This window comes from Camponotus floridanus, unplaced genomic scaffold (genome assembly GCF_003227725.1).
Source record: "Camponotus floridanus strain SB8 unplaced genomic scaffold, Cflo_v7.5 scaffold1, whole genome shotgun sequence".
Taxonomy (NCBI): Eukaryota; Metazoa; Arthropoda; class Insecta; order Hymenoptera; family Formicidae; genus Camponotus; species Camponotus floridanus.
Genome location: NW_020229214.1, coordinates 8,383,065 through 8,405,001, shown reverse-complemented (window position 1 = coordinate 8,405,001; position 21,937 = coordinate 8,383,065). Strand labels below are relative to the sequence as shown.

The 21,937-nt window shown below is 33.1% G+C and overlaps 3 protein-coding genes across 3 annotated transcripts; 1 reads left to right on the top strand and 2 right to left on the bottom strand.

Moving 5' to 3' along the window:
• Window positions 1-702: 702 nt before the first annotated feature.
• LOC105251444 (deoxyhypusine hydroxylase) lies at window positions 703-2,095 on the bottom strand. Its single transcript, XM_011258276.3, has 3 exons — window positions 1,701-2,095; window positions 1,273-1,593; window positions 703-1,197 (listed from the first exon to the last, which is right to left on the bottom strand). Exons 1-3 carry the CDS (start codon window positions 1,978-1,980, stop codon window positions 887-889), a joined length of 912 nt encoding a protein of 303 aa, XP_011256578.1. The 5' UTR covers window positions 1,981-2,095; the 3' UTR covers window positions 703-886.
• Window positions 2,096-2,764: 669 nt separating this feature from the next.
• On the bottom strand, window positions 2,765-12,482 carry LOC105251446 (small subunit processome component 20 homolog). Its single transcript, XM_011258277.3, has 8 exons — window positions 12,320-12,482; window positions 11,898-12,175; window positions 6,669-11,810; window positions 6,189-6,444; window positions 4,081-5,761; window positions 3,622-4,007; window positions 3,269-3,538; window positions 2,765-3,158 (listed from the first exon to the last, which is right to left on the bottom strand). The coding sequence occupies exons 1-8, from the start codon at window positions 12,362-12,364 to the stop codon at window positions 3,018-3,020; spliced, it is 8,199 nt and encodes a 2,732-aa protein (XP_011256579.2). The 5' UTR covers window positions 12,365-12,482; the 3' UTR covers window positions 2,765-3,017.
• A 1,067-nt stretch (window positions 12,483-13,549) lies between these two features.
• On the top strand, window positions 13,550-15,182 carry LOC105251447 (nuclear transcription factor Y subunit gamma). Its single transcript, XM_011258278.3, has 5 exons — window positions 13,550-13,700; window positions 13,924-14,056; window positions 14,145-14,612; window positions 14,698-14,871; window positions 14,953-15,182. The coding sequence occupies exons 1-5, from the start codon at window positions 13,678-13,680 to the stop codon at window positions 15,124-15,126; spliced, it is 972 nt and encodes a 323-aa protein (XP_011256580.1). The 5' UTR covers window positions 13,550-13,677; the 3' UTR covers window positions 15,127-15,182.
• The last annotated feature ends 6,755 nt before the right edge of the window (window positions 15,183-21,937 follow it).

Below are 21,937 nucleotides of genomic sequence, written 5' to 3'. Positions count from 1 at the left end.
GTCCAATATTTACAACGCGTCAATCTTGCTTTACAGACTCTGATTAATCGTTTCATTATTCAGTTTAAGTCAAGCTTCTTTCCTTCGGCGAATCAGGGAGAAATGTCTTTTACTTCTACAATTTCTCCCTATATAATGCATTTTAAACGACATCTTGACGCCATAACAGAACTGAGAAATATTTATCTTGGCGGACTATATGAGTCGTAAAGGTTTCTATGTGTTTACAGTAATAAAAGCTACGACTGTATGCCAATGAATGCCCGAGGCGGCACGCGATATTCATGAAATTGAGCGCCGACAATATCGAAATTCCGCTAGAGGAATATAGCTAACGTTAGGCATACACACATACAAACGCGATTATAGAGAAATGATTCGCATAAATGAGGTTTACGGCGAATGTAAAAACATTGGACCGTGACGTGGTTGATCGATTCCGCTTGAAATGCCCGGTTCGTATCGTGCGCGTCTTATCAGACATTTACTATTAGCGGTACACCCGCATACATCGCTGCATTTCAATCTGCCAATTTTTACCGTTTCCTTAGAGAAAAAATCATCATCTTATGTGACAGCAAAATGCAATTTCTTTCACGATTATTATAATTAGAGTTTTCGCATAATTTGAGTTAAATAAAAACAGATCATAAAAATTAAAAGCACAAAAACAGCTTAATATTAGGAAATTAAGACTGAGGAAATAAGAATATGTACATTTATAATAGAAAATCTTTTTAGTTAGTTTTTCACGTCTTTAAAAAGTCGCATTGAATGAAAATATACATACAGCTGTTGAAGAGAATAACTTACATTTCATTTCTTATTCGAAATGTAATAAATAAGCAATACTATACACATTTTAAAGACGAGAGAAAGAATATTTTCACGCAGGAAGCTTGGTTAATGCATCTGCATATTGAAATTCCAAACTGTTCTCATAATCGCACATGTCCAAAGCAATGATACAGCTTTCACGAACGACTCTTTTACTATCATTGAGATATTTGTTCAATATCTCATAACACTCAGATGTAGCGATGGAACCCAGGGCTTCCGCGCACTCGTGCCTCACCATCTCATTTTCCTCTGTATTTTCTAACGATGCTCGCAATCCTGGCACAGATACCTCTTCTTGAAGTTGTCCCAGGACGAACGCTATCTCATGCCTGAACAGGGCACTACCGGCTTTCAAACCTGCATCATATAAATTAATTATTACTCCATATTATCTTGTCCTATTAAAATAATGCCTATGTAAAATAATGTTACCTTCAGTAAGTGCAAGGATGCTTTCCTTGGTGCCTATATCTCTCAGCGAAAACATTGCTCTGTATCTATCAAATAGTGACTTGCTTTCATTCAGTAAAATTTCCTTTAAAATATCCACATTTGTTATATCCATTGGAGGTGCAGGGTCAATGGTCGAATACAGATTTTTTTGCAAATTCTCTGTATTATTGTTAGATTCCAACCATTTCAGCCGATCTAAGGCCAACTCACAGGTTTCTGCTACTTCCAATACAGGATCCTTACGATATTTTTCCAATAATGGAATTACACTTGGCTCACCAATAGCACCCAGTGCTTCTCCTGTTCAAATTATAAGCATAGAGATATACACATATATATATTTTCTTTATTTGTTTCAACAAATCACCAAAAATCAAATGAAAGATTTGTGTAAGCTAAACACATACCTGCTTCATGACGTACCATCGGTTCTTGCGATAGATCCTCCAAAACACTTGTTAAGATATTAATTGCTTTAGGATTTCCCATCTGACCCAGGCAATATGCAAGCTCATGCTTTAATAACGCCGACTGATCGTTAAAACATGTACTGATTTGATTTATTGCCATTGCATTACCAATGTTTTTCAGGGTGAATAGAGCTCGGAATCTTTCTTTTAAAGGTCTGGCAGAATCATTCAAGACTCCGCCTATACTTAAGATATCGCTTTCACTCGCTTGTACCATTTTCAGCTGATGTATATTAAATATTGAATATTAAGATTACCAATACAGGTAAACGAAAAATTTGTGTACAAATATCTTAAAGATTTAAATAATATATCTAATAATATATCTAAATCTGTAATCACACATAAAGATAAAATTATCAATATTAAATTGCATATAACAATACAAATATGTGTATGTAAAGATTTATCAGATTCATTACCATATCATCTAAAATTCGTTACTAAATGTTCATCAGTTTTAACGAGATAAATAAATGAGTAAAATATTGTAATTAAAAACTGTAGCTATTATAATACTTTTCATGAGTAATACATGTATAAATATTACTCATCCTAATTCAACACTGAATTTCTTTTTAGGTTATAACACGTGCAGAGACAACTAATTTAGCAGAGAAAACTGTTACGTCATATTCTTGTAATATTCGACGCTGATTTGTCGGATCTGAAAGTAGGAACCAATTACGTTCGATTGTTATTAAGCGGTTTTTTCAAAAGCTTGTTAAAAGCTAATGAAGGAAAAAGTAATTATATTAGAAAAATTTCAAGAAAGTTAGTAAAATTTTAATTTATTTCTTTATGATTATATATCTTTATATTATTTATTTTTGCTTATATTAAAAATTATATACTATATTTCTATTTATTTGTATCAAACTTTTCAAGGGAAAAATGAAGTCGCAGAGTAAAAATTTAAAAAGCTAAAAGATGTTTATTCAAAATTGAGAAAAGAACGTATTAGTTTGATTCGGAAGGTATTTATGTATTTAACACATTGATGACAATAAAAATTATCTATTTTATTTATAACACTAGGCGCGCGCTATTGAGCTATTACAACAAAATAAACTGTCAAACTGTCAAACGACACGAATGAAGCAAGTCGCTCAGCAAATTACTATTGACGACCAATAACCAATCATCATCGCGAAAAAGAGGACAAAGAATTGGGAGGACTGAAGGAAGCTGGCCAAACCGCTGCCCAAACCGAAAATTTGGTAAATAAAAATTTTTAATTATTGGCATTTCAACTCATATTAGTTCATCAACTTTTCTGCGTTTTCTAATTATTTTGTTTTCTTTTATGTTGTCAATTTTCCTTTTCTTTGATTCCTTCTTTTTTTGTTGTTTGGCCAATTTGCGCTTGGCGGCTACATCAGGAGCCACTATAGACTGTAATGAATATTACGTATATTACATTTTTGTAAAAAAAAAGTATGTTTATAAATATCCTCTATTTCAAAAATAATCACAAATATAAAAATATAAATAAGTTAATTTACCTGTTGTGTACGAGCTTTTTTCCTCTCTGTTTTCTTAATATCGAGTTTTTGTTGCACTTGATTTAATAATTTAATATACTGTTCATTTCCTAAAGCTTTTTTAATCAGAGAAATTACTTCTTTAGCAACTTGACATAATTCAACATTAGTTCCTTCTGTTATAGTTATCTCTCGTACCAATGGAGACATGATACTAAAAAGTATTGCGTTTAAATGTTCCATACGAATTTTAATTACTATTCCACCAATAAATTTAAACACTGCCTTTCTCTGAAAAGTATAATTCATATAATTTTTTTACACTGTGTATAAAAATGTTTTTCTAGTTAATAGTAAACAAAATATATTCTTACTACTGATATTGATTTAGGAGCTTGTGTTATTTCTACATTAATAGCTTTTCTCAAATTTCTGATAAGCCAAGATAGAGATAAATTATTGTCTTGCACATCAGATGTTTTAATCGACGTAAATATTTTTGCAATGATAATTAGACATTTCACAACTTGATCCGCAAATGGTTCAAATATCATATCTGGATAAAGTTGATCTAATAGATCTAAAACTAAATGATTTAAAGCTAGAGGATTTGAATACATATATCCTTGTGATGTATTCTCCGAACTATTTAAAATTTCCACAGTATTATCAAAAGTCCATTCCAAGACATATCCAATAAATTTTGTGGCATTTAATCGAACCCAATAATGTAGATGACCCAACAAAGACTGACAATGTTCTGTAATATAAAATAAAATATATATGTATACTTGCTGAAAAAATGTCTATTCATTTCAATAAAGATTTCTTACCAGTAAAAATATCGACCCAATTTTTGTATCTTTCATTCGTCAAAAATGACGTGTGTTCTGCTATCCTTACTAACACGAATGTGACTTGGATAATGTGTAAATCCCGTAATCTTTCCATAACATGTGGCTCTCTATTTTTTTCTCTAGAATTTTCTTCTAAATTATCATTATTTAATTTAACAAATTTGTCAGGTTCTTCATTGTCGGAAACGGGGAAATTTTCATGAAATTGCTTCACTAAAATCGGCAGAAATTGATCAAATCGTGAATCAAACTCTTTTTTTTCAGTAGTCACAAATATGCCGCATATTCTTGCCCCCATTTCTCGATATGCTATGTCAGAATCATTTAACCAATCCATGGTCCACCTGAATAGTTTATCTTTTTTGGTAGGTATCCGGATAAGCAATTCTTCTATACAGTTCACAGAAACTTCTCGACAGTTCAGATCTTCATCTACTACTAAGAAGCTTGCGTCCATAAATATCGCTTCGCATAATTTACTTAAAGGTTTTGATGGAAAATTCTTGATGATAGTGTGAATCATTTTTAATGCGCTCAATCGGCCTGATTGGCCCTCATGTTCGAATTGTGCTAGATACAAATCAATGTGATTGTGTAAATGTTTCTCTGTATGTGGATATTTCATCAAGTACGACAAGAATAAAGTACGTGCTTGCGATCTAACATCCTCCAATTGCGCAAGGATGCTCAGTTCAACGACTTTTTTCATAATAGTGTGCAGTATAGGGGAAAATATTTTCCGGTTAATTATGATCTTGAGTAATGCAAAAGCAGTAGCAGGTTTATCGTTGTTGTTCAGATCTGTTTCCACGTAATAGAAAAGACATTTCAATTGATCTTTATTGAGCTTGTATTTCTCAACAAACACAGACATGCATTTGAATGTGGCCTTCACGAGATCGAAGTTGTCTCCCTTGCTTAATTCCGCAGTAGCATATTTATGCAAGATTTTGAACATGGATGTACAAATTTCCGATATTAAAACGAATTTCAAAGTTAAGTCCATCTTCAACATCCAACTTAAGCACTTTAAAGCCACAGTACATAGCTTAACATGGTCAGAATTTAGACAACTGCTCAAAACTGGCACGAAACGTTCTAAGTGAGATTTGTATTCCATACAGGAGATTTTGTTTCGTTTCAGGAATATGTGAAACAGTGTCAAACCGAATTCTTTTATTACATGAACATTGGCATGTTTAGTAATTTTCGCTGTAGCTTTAATACCCATCCTGTTTTTGGGTTCGGGTGGTATAATGAAACAATCTGATTGCTGCTGTTCGAGATATCTCGAACTTTTCTCTTTCTCAAGATTTTTGTCATCTTTTTCTAGTGTTGAATCTGGTAAGCTTTGTGAGGTAATGCCATAGAGAAATTCGAGCATCCGTTTCAATGGTATGTAAGTGTTATCCACCAATCCTAAACTTACGTTTTGGAGACATTCCGTAATTTTATCTACCATTTTGTAAGAGTGCGTTTTCATTAACATTTCATTCAATGGCATGATTAAATCCAGTAAACAAGTTTCCGTTATATATTCTGCTAATATATGTAAAATGTCAAAGCTTTTGGTACTTTTTGCTTCTGATACATTTTTAACAATACCAGCTATCTCCTTTTCTTCTGCAGTTAATCCAAATAAATCGATTTTACATACCTATATAAAAATAATTACTTTAAGATACAAAAATCCGATCAAATTTTAAGTATACTAATTGCAGCGATAAAAATATATTACAAATATAGGATTATAAATGTTTTTTCAAAATTGAAAATTTTATATTAACAAAAATAGTTTTATATTTCAAAAATTCTGATAATTAAATAAATTTTGTTATAAGAATATAAATATTCAAATATTAAAATATTCGAAATTTTTTCGTACTTGAATAATTATATCGATATTATATCGATATATCTTTTCATATAATTTATAATTAATAGAATATATTGATATTAATAGAATATATTAATAGAATATATTTATGTATATAATTATAAATATTTTAGAAATATTATACATATGCAAGATTTTAGATGTAAAACACATAATATTTACAACTTGTAATTAAAATTGTACTTACAGATAAAATACTTTGTAGATTGCGATCAATGTCAAACTTTTGAAAAAAAGGCTTTAATGCATTTAATACAGACTGTACTGTATATGCGAGAACATGCACTTGGAAACCTTTTGTTAATAATGTATTCATTTCTTTCAAAAGATAATGAAGATATTTTGGTCCTAATGTTATCATAATTTCTTGAAGAGTCTTACGAGTCGTACGTCGAATAGATTCCATGCGTGATTTAAGAAATGTACACAGTTTCATAAAAATTCTGAAAAAGAAAAAAGTGTGTATAATTACCAATGTTAAACAATGAAACTTTGTCCTATTTATAGAAACATTGAATTATATTGAAATAAATTCTATTTCAAAGAAGTAATTTCGAAATACAATAAAAAAAAGAATATAAGAATCTCTATACAACTGAGAACAGATTGAACATAGGTATTGTCTGTTTCTAAATTAGACAAAAGTCATATTATCGTAAACACTTACCCCGGTAGGTTGGCATCCAAAAGATTCCCTGGCATCTTCTGTAATAATTTAACAAGCGCGATAGCGATGGGAACTCTCAGTAAATCATCTTCCTCCGTTTCGAACGCGAGTGTCTTCTTGTTAATCTTATGACTGTTGTCCTGCTGCGTCCTGGCTATAATGAATTGGTTCAGCTGGGGCAAGAAACTGTTTGATATACTGAACATTACTTTCCTCGCTCCGCTTTGCGAAAGTAACGTCTGTTTTTCGATTATCGGTAAATCTTCTTTAACTGCTTCGTTATCCTGTTCTACTTCGTCGACATTCTCGACGTTCTCATCATTTAATGCTTCCTCCAGTATTTCTTCAGTTTCTTTCTCGACATCTTCACCGATCGCTTCATTAACTTTATCTTCACCGATCAAAGTGGCATTATTCTCCAAAGTAACTTCGTTAGTTTCCAAAGTAACTTCGACCTGTGTAATTTGTTGGACTTCTTTATACTTTGAAAGATCATAATGGAACGAGTCTAATATCGCTACCACTATCCTAATAAGTTGTTTTTGAAACTCCACGGATCTCTTTAGTTTATTTAAATAATGCCTCAAGATAATCTCGTAATGATGCCATGGTAAAAATCTACACACAATTCCTATAGTATCAATGGCGGCATCGATAAGGCTGTTTTTATTAATGAAAGCCTCGTTACATAAATACATCGAGCAGAGGGGAAGAATGAATTGCGTCAAGGTTCGAGAATTGAATGGTTTCCGCAATGTCTTGGCTAGTGTACAAAACTTTAATAAGGCACGGGCCCTTCTGTACAACTGCAAATGCTGCATATTCTCGAAGAAATCGACCTCGCGATCGGTAGGATTGACGAGCAGTGACATGTCCCGCAAGATAGGATGCACATCCGCGCATTCCAAAGCCATGCATCCTAAAAGCGCTACCGATTGATGACGAACATTCTCGTTTTTGCTCATAATTCCTTTCCTTGTGAGCGCCAGAATAGTGTCGTCCATCAGATAACGTCGGTTCGAGGAATTATTACAGTGTTCCTTCGCTAATCTGCATCCCACGAGCTTCAAGCACTGACCGGCGCAATCCCTTATCGCCAAATCCGATGCAGTCTTCAAGAAGAAAAAGCAATTGTGGATCACCGTCACGCCGAATTCCAGGCTGATGGCGTTCCTCTCGGTCATTTTGCTGATCTCGTCAAAAGCGTCCAATCTTCTCTCAAAGTCCGGTTGATCAATCCATTTTCTATCCCACGCATTGAGCGCGAGCAGAACATCGCGATCATGCATCATCGTCTCGCGATATTCCTCCGAGGATCTTTCGACGATAGCACCGTATAGTTGCAGAAGAAGCTTGCGAGTAGGAACGTCTGATACAACGCTCATTAGCGGTGCGAGGTCACGCAGGTAGATCTCTGGCTTGTTTGCCATTTTTATAAGATTCATCACCGTCGTCAAAAGCTCTACGATGATTTCATTGTTGTTGCCAGATGCTTTCTTGACTAGGATAGGCAGTATCAGTTTCAACACTGTATCGCAAGTCTCAGCATCCGTGACATATTCAGATATTCGCGATAATATGAGCAATTCGGTCTTGTTTAGACCTCTATTGGATCTCTGGAGTTTATTTTTAAGAAATTCCAAAATGCGAGGAACGTGTGGTAGAAGAACAGCGGAACCATAATTGATTCCATTCGGGAGTACGCCCTTTTTCTCCACATCAAGAAGATTCGTCGGTATTGGTAAGAGCGGGACGTCCACTTGCATGCTATCCTCGTTGGATTGGTCATAATCCTGCAGCGTCAACAAATTTTCAATAATTAATAAAATAGCGTTAACAACAGATTGATGCGACTTGGAATTCAAGAGGAGTTCCACGATGTAAGGGAGAGGAGTGATCGACTCGTCGTCTTCTCGATGCTTCGCAAACAACGGATGATATCGCGGATTTTCACCCCATGCCATAAACAGCTTCAACAAGGCCGTGGGACTGTGTATACCCTCGACCGGTAATTTTTGTAGCCAAGGAAATATCGCGACATGACAGACTGCGTCAATCTCGTGTCGCTTCCAATTGTAATCCTCGAAGTGCTTGAAAAATCTGGTCAATATATCTATGCAACTCGTGCGCACATTCTTAATCGCTGGCAGGTATCCCGGGTAAACCTCGTCCGTTTTATGCAGAATTCCGGTCACCTCAGCCAAAATGCAGATTAACATCCTGAGCAAACACGGTAATAGTCTCGTTGACATCTTGCCGCCGAATTCCTCCATCATTATCGCCAACAATTTCACGGTGCTTTGCATGCGTTTAGGTGGAATAACGTTACTCAGGTCGATTGTGTCCATGATTTTTTCGATGTACCGCTTCAAGTCGAACGCCCCGTCCTCCATCTCTAGCGATATGTACGATTTGAAGGGTCGAAAGGCCATTTGAACGAATACGATCATCTCGTCCTCCTGCGTTCCGCTTAAGAAACGCAATATCATCTTCCGCCGTTCTGATCCACTGGCCTTCCCACCAGTTCTCATGCCGGTCTTCATAATCATTTTCGCATAAATAATTCTCAATATTATTGGCATGAGATTCTCGCGATGAGCCTCTTTGATTACGTTGCTCTCGCGATCCAGTTTAAAATGCGCGAGCTCGTTCTTCAGATTCTTCTCGCTTATCAGACTGTATAGCGATTCCTTGTATGGCAAAAGATATTCGTGCTTATACGCAAAGAGACAATTCAAGGCGGTTTTCTGTATGTTGGCATTTTTCGAAGAAAGTAGGTCCAAGTAAATCTGATACATTTCCGCTTCTCTATGCAACATTCTTGGATTTAGCACTTTTTCAAATACCTCTAGCTGAGCAAGCAAATATTCCACCTTGTCACTTCTACTCTTTATATCCGCATGAGCAATCTTTATCATTTCATTCCGTTCTTCTTCTTCTTCTTCGCTCTCGTTATTAGAGTTGTTATTTGCGTTTATTACATCCTTACGCTTCTCGATATTACAATACTTGCCATCCTCGGAGTTGGATTTAGAGAAATTTGTATTTACAAAATCGATAAACAGTCCGGTTAAATCTCTATTCTTCATCTCGGCGTAATGCGAGAAATGCGCTATACTTTTCCAGAGAAGTTTCTTATAATTTTCAAAATCAGGTTTGTCATCGTGCTTCTCTATCTGGCTTTCCAACGAGGAGATAACGTGGCAATCGAACGATGATGTCCATTCAATTTCTGGCACACTGTTAGACGTTAATTCGGCCAGGTAAGTTGGCCAAAACTGTGAACACTCTCTATTGCCGTAACTAGCTATAATTATACTTATAGGTTTCCAGAGTAGAGAGAAATTGACGTACAGATTACCAATCAAGCAACGTAATGGAAATTCGTAATATTTTGGATTTAAATTAACTATCGCGTGACTCTGGAATTCTAAAGCTTGTAAATGTAACAATTTAGTGCGATAGTTGTTTACCGTCGTGGGTTCACGTTCCACCAAGTAGACAAGTTCCATGGCAGTTTTGTTATTATCTTGTATCGAAGATCTTCTCAAATCTTCAACGTTTGAAAATAAAGAATAAAGATGTGCTACAATCAAGCGAATACTGCTGTACGGTGAATTCAGCTTCTTTACTATAGCGTTATTTAATGTGTCGAAAAATGCAGAATTGATATAATTCGCATGATATTCTGAAGTACTAAAATATGTTAAGCAAAGATCTATCGCATTCAAAATGTATTTATTATCGTTTTTGTTAACGAGATCAGCTATTGTTATATTAGATCTTACAAAAAACTCGTGAAGCTCACTTGGCTCTAATATATGTATTATTGATTCTAGTATTAATAAAAATATAAAACTAGTTCTATTGATACTTGCAATATCTTCTGTACTATCGTATTCCAACATCTTTTGATAGGTATATAACCATCCATTTTTTAATACAGTCTTAAATTCTTCATGCAAGGGTTTTAGGTGCGGCAAAATTATCAATAGCCTCATTGCATCGAGCGAAATATTATTAGTAGATAATGTTTTCAATTCCAATAAAAAATAATCGATATTCTCAGTTCCGATATTTCGCACGTCTAGAACGTATTTTTCCCACTTGGGCAAATTTATGCCATTGAGACAAGGTGATGCTTTCTTAAGAATTATTTTAGCAAAGAGAAGCAACGTCTTGCTGTCAAATCCAGTAGAGATACTGCGTCGCAATGCACGAGGTAAGACTAAGATCTCAAATGAAAAATTATACATTAATTTTTCAACAGCAGAGTATAGCAATTCTGTATTGTCCACTGCCATAATATTCAATAACAATTGACTCGAATTTTCGTGCGTTAATATTACTCTGGATGCTAAGAGGATAGCAATAGATGCATTAAAGACCTCTCGCAGGATATTATCCTCGTTCAATGTATTCATTATAATAATGAATCTCTTTATCAATGATACAGAATCAATTATAAACTTTCCATTTTTATAACTTATAATGATATTTACAAGACGCAAGACTAGAATTAATGCGTGCTCTCTATCAGATGACTCCAACAATTGCTTGGAACTTTCGATAAAATTATCTATCATTTTTAAAATAACATGCCACATAATATCACATTTTTGAGGGTGTATATTTTGCAGTATGCATATTACAATCTCTTTCAATACTTCATAAGCAATTCTTTGATTAACAGATTGGTCTTGCAAAGTATTAAAGTAAATCAATAACACTTGCTCGCCACGAGAATGGAATTGCCCTGCAACACCAAACACTACCTCAAAAAATAACTTTCCATAACCCGATATATCATCTGTATCTTTCAAAACATCTAGTATATTTTTAAAAAATTCATCTTTATCTGTGATTTTGCGAACTACAAATGCAAAACTTTCTGCAGCAAGTTTGTTTATGTAGTCTGGTTGTGTTTCAGATAATAATGGCAATAATAGAGGGATCACAGATTTTATGTCTCTTACTATAAATCGCCACAAATGTCTAAACAGATATGCCATAGTATTAAATGCATGCTCTATCTGTTCTGCATTTTTTGTTTGTAATAAATGAATTATTTCAGAGAAGAATGCCAAAAAATATCGTTCGTAAAAATCTCCTTGAAGATCTTTTGCCACGGCTACTACTAATCTATGAGAAACAACAAATCATACAAATGTAAAAACAATGAAATATATGGATACATATATCTATGTAATTTTCTATACTAATACTTACTCTAGAATAGGCTGCAGAAACAAGGGATCCCGTTTCTTCAGATACTCCATAAGCGTGTCGACTACATATTGCTCTTTGTAAACTAATTGAGGTAGTATAATGATGTCTCGCACTTGTTTCTGAAAAGTGCTATAACCATCAGTTAAGTTAAGAAAATTCCATTTCTCTAATGTTTGATGAAAATAAGTTCTGCTTTCCCTGCATTTCTCATTTTTATACCGCACGAAGTCAAAGATATCGATGTTGATTTCTGTTATCCTTTCGGAAAACGGTTTGAACTGTGCAAAAGAAAAAAATCATGTTTAATAGACGAATAAATATTTGTACATTTTTTTTTAAATATTTAATGTGTCTTCAACTATTTTAATAAATATTTGTACAATAAATATTTAGATTAATTTTCTTTTTTTCAATTTTAATACCTGAAAAGTGTTCGTTTTCTTATGACGAGTCGGTTTGGTCTTCATTTTTAACGGAGAGAAGAGAATCGAAAGAACTGCTTTCTTTTAATAAATTAATTTAAAAAAACATGTAGCACGTGTATGATAAAAGTATTCACTTTGCTGGGAGCGTTCCGTTTGGCCACGTTGCGATTGACCACAGTCAATTATATCGACCTGTGCCTAGGGTAACCAGCAACGATTAACCAATCAGAGAGTCCTATTTTGAATTGGCCAATTGGCGACGTGGTCAATCGGGTGCCACCCCATTACAAGTCTATTTCTGACTATTTTTGTTGTATTCGTCAGAAGAAATGTTTGTGATTGGTTAATGTTGCGGATTCGATTATGGTTGAAATTTTGTCCAATCAGGTTAGCCGGCCGGCAAATTGCTTTTCCCTGATTGGTCAATCCCAACTGCAAACAAACCTATAGTGTAATACGGGCTTTACGAATAAGATTTTTGAACACACTTTCACACTATCGCGCATGCGCGGAAAATCATTCACTTATTTTCCATTTTATGGCCGGTATTCATAGTTCGGTCTTACATTTAAGATCATCTTAAGAACTCATTCCACCAATCAATAGCTGCATTGCTATTTGAGAGAAATCAATTGGTGTAAAGAAAACATACAGTTGTTTTTAAGAAAAAATATGTAATTTGCAATTAATAATTCCATACAACTTTTGTCTAAAACATCTTTTTCTAAAATTAAAAATAAGAAAGTTATTTGGGGTGGGACATTAAAATGGGACACTCTATATATATATATATATATATATATATATATATATATATATATATATATGACGCATGCGCAAAAGTTCTAAAATAGACCAATTGTGCGAGAGAGAAAGTATCGTCTGCACCGTAATGTTTTCGCTCATTCCTACTACTGAACTGGCAATATAGAAGTACTATATATATGCTGCCAGTACTGAAAATCTATAATTTACGTGACATACGCTATAGATTTTCGGTACTGGCAGTGAATTTTAGAACACAGCCATAAAATGCTGTTGGAAGGGGAAGGGAAGCCGCACGAGTAGAGTGAGAGGCAGATAATATGAGGTCACGTTCCGGCTCTTTCTAATAAAGTCTGATTGGTTGGTAAAAAATCAGCAGTTTACCAACCAATCAGGCTTTATTAGAAAGAGACGGAACGTGACCTCATATTATCTGCCTCTCACTCTACTCGTGCGGCTCCTCTTCCCCTTCCATTAGCAGCCCATTCTATATATTGATGGACGTTATGGACTACAGGATATATTTTGTAATTTTTGCAACAATATAATCAAACAATACCTTTATATAAAAACAAGCAACAGCTGCAAAAATGTCTGTGTTTTTCCTAAATTCGTAAGTAAACTTCTATCATTTTTAAGTTAAGACGTTTTTGTACTTGATATATCTTAAAATTAACAGTTATGTATACCATGTGTACAAAAAAAAAATAATACAGTTGATAGATTAATAAATCTAATTCTGACTTAATTACATATATTTTTCTATTTTTCCTTATTTGTTTCTGAAATGGTAGAGCCAAAACAAACTTGCAAATCTTATATATTGTTGTTTTCAGAAATCAAGATAGTGAAATAGAAGGTGATTCAAATGGAGATCTACAAATTGCTTCGCCGGGCAATTCTGAAGCCCAACAAGCATTGACCCATTTCTGGCCAAAAGTTATGGAAGAAATAAAAAATATTACAACAGTTAGTAAATCTATAGTAAACTACAACAAAACTATAATAATCCAAAAAGTTGAATCCTTTTCAATACCTAATATATAAATATTTTTAGATGGACCTTAAAACACAATCTTTACCACTGGCGAGGATAAAAAAGATTATGAAATTAGATGGAGATGTTAAGATGATAAGTGCAGAAGCTCCCATGCTTTTTGCTAAAGCAGCAGAAATTTTTATACACGAATTAACTCTAAGAGCTTGGGTACATACAGAAGACAACAAAAGAAGAACTTTACAAAGGAATGATATTGCAATGGCAGTTACAAAATATGATCAGTTTGATTTTCTCATAGATATAGTGCCTAGAGATGAAATAAAACAAAGCAAAGCACAAAATGAGGCCACTGTACGTACATCTATGAACTCTGATCAAGTTCATTACTATTTTCAATTGGCGCAACAACAAGCTTCAGCAAATCAGGGTGTACAGAGTAGTAGTGGAACTACGCAACCTATACAGATTGTACAACCTTCTAGTGGACAAATTCAGACTATTAATATTGGTAGTCCAGTAGAACAGGTATATTGTTTCTTATTTTTATTAATTCATATAAATTTCATATATATTTTATTGATATGTGTATTTATAATTTTATCAATTTTAGGAGACTACTAATACAAGTACAACTCAAGCAGTTACGGTTCAAAGTCCACAGCAGTCGTCTGGCCAACAAATTATACAATTGCAGCAAGCACAGCAAACACCCACTACTCAGACTGGTGGGATACAAATCGTACAGCAAATTGTCACTCCTAGTGGTGAAATTCAACAGATACCTGTAAATATAAATTTTTTATAAAATATCTACCTAATTTTATGTTTTGCATGTTTTACATATTTTTCATCACTTTCTTTTTAGATTCAGTTGACTCCCCAGCAATTACAAATGATTCGTATGCAAGTACAAGGTGGGAGCAACCAACCAATTATAATACAAACGGCTCCTATACAAACTCAACCGCAATTGATACAAGTTGCACAGAGCGCCCAAACTCCAGTTTTCTTACAAACTTCTGGTGCAGATACTGAATAATGCATTAATATATTGACTATTAATAAGATTATTAAGATATAAATAATATGAGAAAAGTTTTAAATTATATATATATATGTGTGTATGTGTATATATATTGCTCTGTATTTGTAATTATTGGATGATTAATATTCAGTTTTAGATACATACATATATATACTTAGAATATACATATATATCTGTCTTTCTTTTTAAGCAAAATAATATTACAGAAATTGTTTGTAATTAATCTACAATAATTGATGTAATTAATTCATAATAATTTTATTTTAATCAAATATGCAAGAAGGATTTGAAAGAATATTAAATTTTTATTTGATAAGGTTTTTTTTTTTACTTTTTATGTATGTCAGTAATCTTCAATCTTTCATGTGTTTTGTGTATTCTGAATATATATTATATATATTCTGAATATATTGTATATTTCTAATATAAATTTTACAGAAAATTATATACTATATGTATTAATTTCTTTCCATCTTTCGTGATTAATCTAATTATCCTAAAATTATTTTAATTCTGAAAAATTTTACCAATATATGAAAATTTCAAGAATTTTTATTCACATAATCATGTTCGAACGCCATGTTATAAGATGCTAATCGAAGGGTTGGTCACTGAAGCGAAATGAGGTGAATCGAGGCGATGTAAGGTGAAGAATAAAGATAAGCAGTCAACGCAAGATGTAATCTGATTCGTACGTCGCGTTCCTTAGCTGCTGGCTGCCCGCTTCGCATGGCTGAGCTTAGGACTGGCTGGTGTAGCTTGTATTATATTTCACGTTACTGCGGTTGTTGTCCAGCGAGTTCTGAGTGAAACTCAGAATCTTTACAATAGCCTCGAAATGTCATGTAATGCGTTTATATGTATTCTCATTAATATGCTTGCGTTAAATTAAATACTATTTATGTTAAGAGTACGTTATGTTAAAAAAATAACTGTGCACTTATTAATTAATCGATATCGCATAATGTTTACTTTATATATAAACTTACTAGACATATAAAAATTTATGTTGCCATTATTTGCTAACAATAATCTTTTTCTCTCTTTGTATAATAAAACTCAATTATATCACATGCTCATAGCTATATAGTATTTATAATTGTTTAATAACAATGAGGGCATTACTTAATTATACAAGCATTGTGCTTTACATTAAACCAATTTGTATATAACATCTATTTTATGAGAAAAAGAATTTTATAAAAAAAAATAGTCACGTAATAAAATTATAAAGAAATTATACACACGATATGTACACATAGTTATAAACTATATATTGAGAAATTATATATTTATAAATTATACATAGATTATAAATTATAAATTTATAATCTATTTATACACACATATATATGTATATATACGTAATTGTCTTTTGATTTTTTTTTTTAAATTATGAAGGTTATCTGTACATTTTTTGCCGAAATTAAAATTTATTTAAAATAGGATGAGATGTAAAAAAGAATTTCAAAATTTTAAAACATTTTCCAATTTTGAAGATTCAAGCATTAATTTTCAATGTCTTAATAGGTCTTCTCTTACTACGTATTTGATTTTAATTCGTTTATTATTTACGAAGAACTAACTCTATGAATACAATACAAAAAAATGAACTGATTAAAAAAGATGATATCGGCAATTAATTATATTTTCCAATATATTAAAATTTGAATATTAATTCAGAATATTAATTTTACTACGAATAAACGGAATATATGTTCAAAAAAATACATAAATGAATTTTATCTATGAATATATTTTATCGACTTTAAATCACAACATTTTTTCTAGTAAAGATTTTATTAAATATCATCTTTTTTTTTTACATCTTAATTTTTCAGGTTTTCCACGACTGATAGTTAAACGTTACATTAAAATTTGTTTTCAAAGAAAATAAATGTACAAATTTGTTATTCATTTGCATTTATAAGGATTAATGCGTGAAAAACCGGACGCTCTTAATAATCCCGCGCGCGTAACATTTAAGGGAATTTTTTAATCTTATTTTTTAATAGAAAATCTTAGGTATATGTAATACACCTTAAAATACTCTAATAAAATCTTAAGTATATGTAATATTCCAATTCCTATGTCTAATTTTCGTTGAGCGATGTATTCTAAACTAGGACCGCTAGGACATTAGATGTCCACAAACGTGTCCTTTTTATTAGCACGGAACAAAGATGCGCTCTCCATTTAGTGACGCTGCCACTGACGATCCCGGTTGTCAGGGGAACCACATGCGTCGTCGCAACGCTGCGAGGACCCTCATCTTCGGGCATCAAAGATTATTATGCGATTGCGATAATTACGCATAAATGTCGGTAGTGAAAATGAATTTTTCGCGCCGCTCTAGAAAAAAATCGGATGCGTGCGAATAAGCACAGAGATGAGATATTGAGGCATTTAATTGGGGGTCGAAATTAAATTTTCGGGACGGATTTTCAATTTTAATTCTTTGCCTTCAGCGATAGATCCTTTCCACCCCGTGATCTACGCCACTGTCGGAATACTCGGATTTCACGACATGTTTACAAAGATCCTAGAGATAAGTTGAGAATGGCCGCCGCAGCCCCATGCCGCCGCCGCCACCACCTCCTCCTTCTCTATAGGTGTAAGGTGACAGCTGCCTGCGCCTGCGTTGCATGCACATACAGAGTGTCCTTGTCGAAAACCATTCGTTCGTTATCTTCTGCGGAATTCGAAGATGATTTTGCGACGAGAATGAGGCTCAATTTGTGTGCCCTAAAAATTATGATAATATTAATATCAAAATTATAATAGTGAATTAGATCTCGGAAAGAGAATTCTTATATATTTTTTATCTAGCAAATTTCAAAAGATGTCATAAATAAGCGTATATGTGCAATTTCTTTAAACTATATTTGACATATAAGATAAGAAGAAAATAACTGACTTTGTTCATCTTAAACAAAGTTCTTTTTTAACAAAACTTTGCTAGAATGAATTTTATCATGCATTCTCTTTCCTGACCATATGTAACGAATGTGCCATTCTTTGCCCTTCTCAGCGGACCACCCTGTATAACAAAGGGAGAACGCTCGTTGGTTCATACCTATCTACCTACTCACACACACAGAGATATTTCCTCGTTGTAGATGTATATCCGTCTCTTACACACACCCGCGTGTAAAACAGGGAGAGAGATATCTCCCGCGCTTACTTAGCTCTTGCCCGAAACTCACGCAGGATCTCTGTGCAGGACCACATGTGTGTGCGTCCACTTTTGCAGGACCGTACTGTAAGTATGTGTTGTGTGATTCCCTTGCGCGTTAATATTTTTTTCCAAAAAAAACTGTTCGCTTTGTAAACCTGCTTCTAACTGGAATCACCGATGGGACGTGATTACTGGCTTTAATCAATATGTTTAATATCAATATACGACAGCTCGTTAATCTTTTTCAGATTCTCTGATGATGAGTGCACCGATATATGTATATCCATTAACTCTTTGTGATCCTCCATCCAAAGATGAACTTGACATGATTCATGACAATCCTCCGCGCGGGCCTACAACAAACACTCGAAGCAATGAATGATTATGATCGATAAACCACATTCTAGGAATTTCCATAAAATTCTCATCAAATAACAAACGTTGATATATTACGTAATACTGACAATACATTAACACAAAAATAAAATGCTTGATTTATTAAAATCTCCAAATTAATTGATGAATTAATCTTTATTTTCACATAAGTCCAAGTTATTAATTTTTTCATATTATCACGACTTCTCTTTTTTAGAAGAACATAAAGAAAGGAAAATTAAAAAGAAAAGAGAAGATATATTTTTTCCACAATTAAACTGTTTTTAAAATACGAGGAATAAAAAAGTAATATATACATATAGAACTTGAATAATGATCTTGAAGAGAGAGATCGACGTTATATTCTCAAAATTAAATTAATAATACTTTACTAGTATTAACAATACCTTAGGGTCTATCTCGCAGATCCCACGACGACACCGAATACGTCTCTATGTCCCTGCATTTTTCCTGGAGCGCACAATGAGGTATATACATACACCTGGGTGGTCGTCACATACATACACTTACTTACTTACTACATTAATACATCTTGGAGATAAAGACCATAAGCCTCTTATAGAGATACTTTTCAAAAGAAATGTATATGCATGTCCTCTTTTTTCAACAGTTTGCAAAAAATTCCTTATTAAAAATATCGCCAAAATTATTCCGCCATTTCTCCACCAGCCGTGCGACCAACCCACTGCAGGATGATGTCGACGCCATGTCTATCTTTCTGACGCGTCTTCCTTTATTACCCGCTGTCTCTACGTTAGGTGACTCCTGGGAAACGCGATAATGTCCGTCGTATATCGAATCGATATTTCTTTCACGAAGCTGGTGTATCACACTTATCTCAAGGAGCACAGCAGAGATGCGAGAGTCGCGAGTTCCCTCGGGACAAAGATTGAAAATTTGATTCGTACGTCGAAAAGCGTTGAATTCTAGAGATGACGGAATGAAGAGACTCTTTGTCACGAAAATTTATTTAATCAGCATGCATTTAATCCCATTACTATTCCTAAAATAGAGAAAACGAGTTTAAACAAATATCCTTATACACACGAGAAAATTTGTAAACATCGAATAATCGAAAAAGTATTTTGTGCTAATTTTTTCCATTAATTTTTCGACGGAACATTATTTCTTATACAACGTCCTAAAATCATTATATTCTTATAAAAGCAATTTTTCTTTTAATGAACATGTCGATTACATCAATAATTTATAAATTATAAGCAATTGAAAATATTTTTACAAAACTTGTAAAATTAAAAGAGTAACTATATTGTTTAATTAATAGAATTTAATGAAACTTAAGTTTAATATATAAAAATATTCTATATGAAAAAAGGCATGTGACGCTGTTGCCGTTTTTCCGCGATGCTGATTGGTTCTTTTATTGTGCTCAATTCATGTTGTGAGCAGCTGTCATTTGCGATTATTACAAATTTTGAGAAATATATATATAATAAAAGGGAATAAATGGCGCGCGCTTTGCGTTGTCTAGTATAATAAAAAATGCATTCACACAAATGCATACATTTCCAAAAAAATTAGTATTTTCTTTTGACAGTTTCACTAACAAAAATATAGAGCTAGAGAATGGCTGCTAAAAGATATTCAAATTCTTATATGAAACTTATACATAGATAAATATATTATACACATAAAAATTATGTATACAATTTTTTTAAGATAGTTCAATATAAAATGATATATCTTTGAACGATAATTTTATTTATGCAATTATCGCATTTGTATTTATGCAATTATCTATTTGAAGCAAATCGATAGTATTGCAACAGACGGATTGATCGGTCAATTTCAATAAAGAGATGGTCAATCCCCCAGAAATGCGGAGATCCCTGTGTTTGATGTACTGTGAAAATACAAAACTGGAAGGATGGATTAGCCGTACTCATCCGACCCTCGTACGGTTACTCACCGTTATGTAAAAGCATTATTCTCCTTTGTCATTCATCACAAAGCCTTGATCAAGATGTCGATTGCCATACATTTCCAGAGAACATTTCCAGAGAACCGCTTCACATCTGGTTTTAGTTAAGATGATTTTTCTGAAAATTATTATATCAGTCAAGAATTGTATCCAGGAAATCTCACGAGATATCTGCACTATATCAAACAGCACTATAACAATCAAATATTGTCGATCGTAGGTATAAGAAAGCTTCGAACAATTGCAAACGAAGCGTGCGAAAGCAGAACGGAGCTTAAAAGTTTCTTGAGATGCTTTTATGGTAACATTAGCAAGAGACTTTTAACGAAATTTGAGAGTCCATCAAGCTGGTGGAAAACGTACAATGGATGTTGATATAGGATGTAGAAAATTATATTGCCGCCCATGTTATTCCTCATCTTCATCATGTCGTCCTTGAAAAATGCAGACTCATCCTCGCCGTTACAATTACATTAGCCATAAAGAGGTTTCTAGTCTGAAACATTAATGAAATGAAGTTTATCTCGAAAAAATAATGAATTTTTTTAAAACTAAATTAAAAAAAGTTAATAAAAATATATTCTGCACATTTTTAACTATTTGACTTTAAAAATTGTAAAGAGGGTTTATAGAATTCTCAAAAATGAGAATCTATATCTTGGTAAATGCACCAAATAAAATATATGCCTCATTCTCGTTTAAATTTTCGGGTACAATTAAAGAATTTTTAGGCATTACCATCCGCTGTGGCCCTTAATCGCTAGTTTCTTGTCGTATTGTTTAATACATATAGAGTCTAATTCCTTTCAATTTATTTAAAAATTGACTTTAAAAATTCCAGTTTTTTCAATTTTTATTATTCATAATTTTTATCACAAAATTAAATAACGCACCTTTAATAAGGAATTTAATAAAAGAAAAGATTTAATAAAAAAAAAGTCAAAATGTGTTACAAAAAATTTGTTCACATTTTACAAGCGAATATAAAATAAAAAAAGAAATAAAAAGGAAAAAAAATAAATGCGAAAATATTCTAAAAAACAATCTGTAATTAAAGATTGATAAAAGTTCTCGTCAGTTTATTTATTTTTCCGCCAAACGTGACTTTTCTTTAATTTTATGGGTTGAGAATAAAACTATACTTTTAATATCTCGCAGGCGGGCCGTTACTCGCCCTCCGTTATTTCACTCACGATGCGAGCCTTAATTTGTTTTGTCACACAGTGACAGAGGAAGCAGATATCTCGCAGCGCTTTTATCGCGCCGTAATCGATAAAGTGAGAAAAAAG

Coding starts and splice junctions, on each gene's coding strand:
- LOC105251446 (XM_011258277.3), bottom strand. CDS start 12,364: ATGAAGACCAAACCGACTCGTCATAAGAAAACGAACACTTTTCAG. Junction 12,176..12,319: donor AGAAAACGAACACTTTTCAG/GTATTAAAATTG, acceptor TCTTTTGCACAG/TTCAAACCGTTTTCCGAAAG. Junction 3,159..3,268: donor AAAAAGCTCGTACACAACAG/GTAAATTAACTT, acceptor TATTCATTACAG/TCTATAGTGGCTCCTGATGT.
- LOC105251444 (XM_011258276.3), bottom strand. CDS start 1,980: ATGGTACAAGCGAGTGAAAGCGATATCTTAAGTATAGGCGGAGTCTTG. Junction 1,594..1,700: donor GATGGTACGTCATGAAGCAG/GTATGTGTTTAG, acceptor TAATTTGAACAG/GAGAAGCACTGGGTGCTATT. Junction 1,198..1,272: donor CATCCTTGCACTTACTGAAG/GTAACATTATTT, acceptor TATATGATGCAG/GTTTGAAAGCCGGTAGTGCC.
- LOC105251447 (XM_011258278.3), top strand. CDS start 13,678: ATGTCTGTGTTTTTCCTAAATTC. Junction 13,701..13,923: donor TCTGTGTTTTTCCTAAATTC/GTAAGTAAACTT, acceptor TGTTGTTTTCAG/AAATCAAGATAGTGAAATAG. Junction 14,872..14,952: donor GTGAAATTCAACAGATACCT/GTAAATATAAAT, acceptor CTTTCTTTTTAG/ATTCAGTTGACTCCCCAGCA.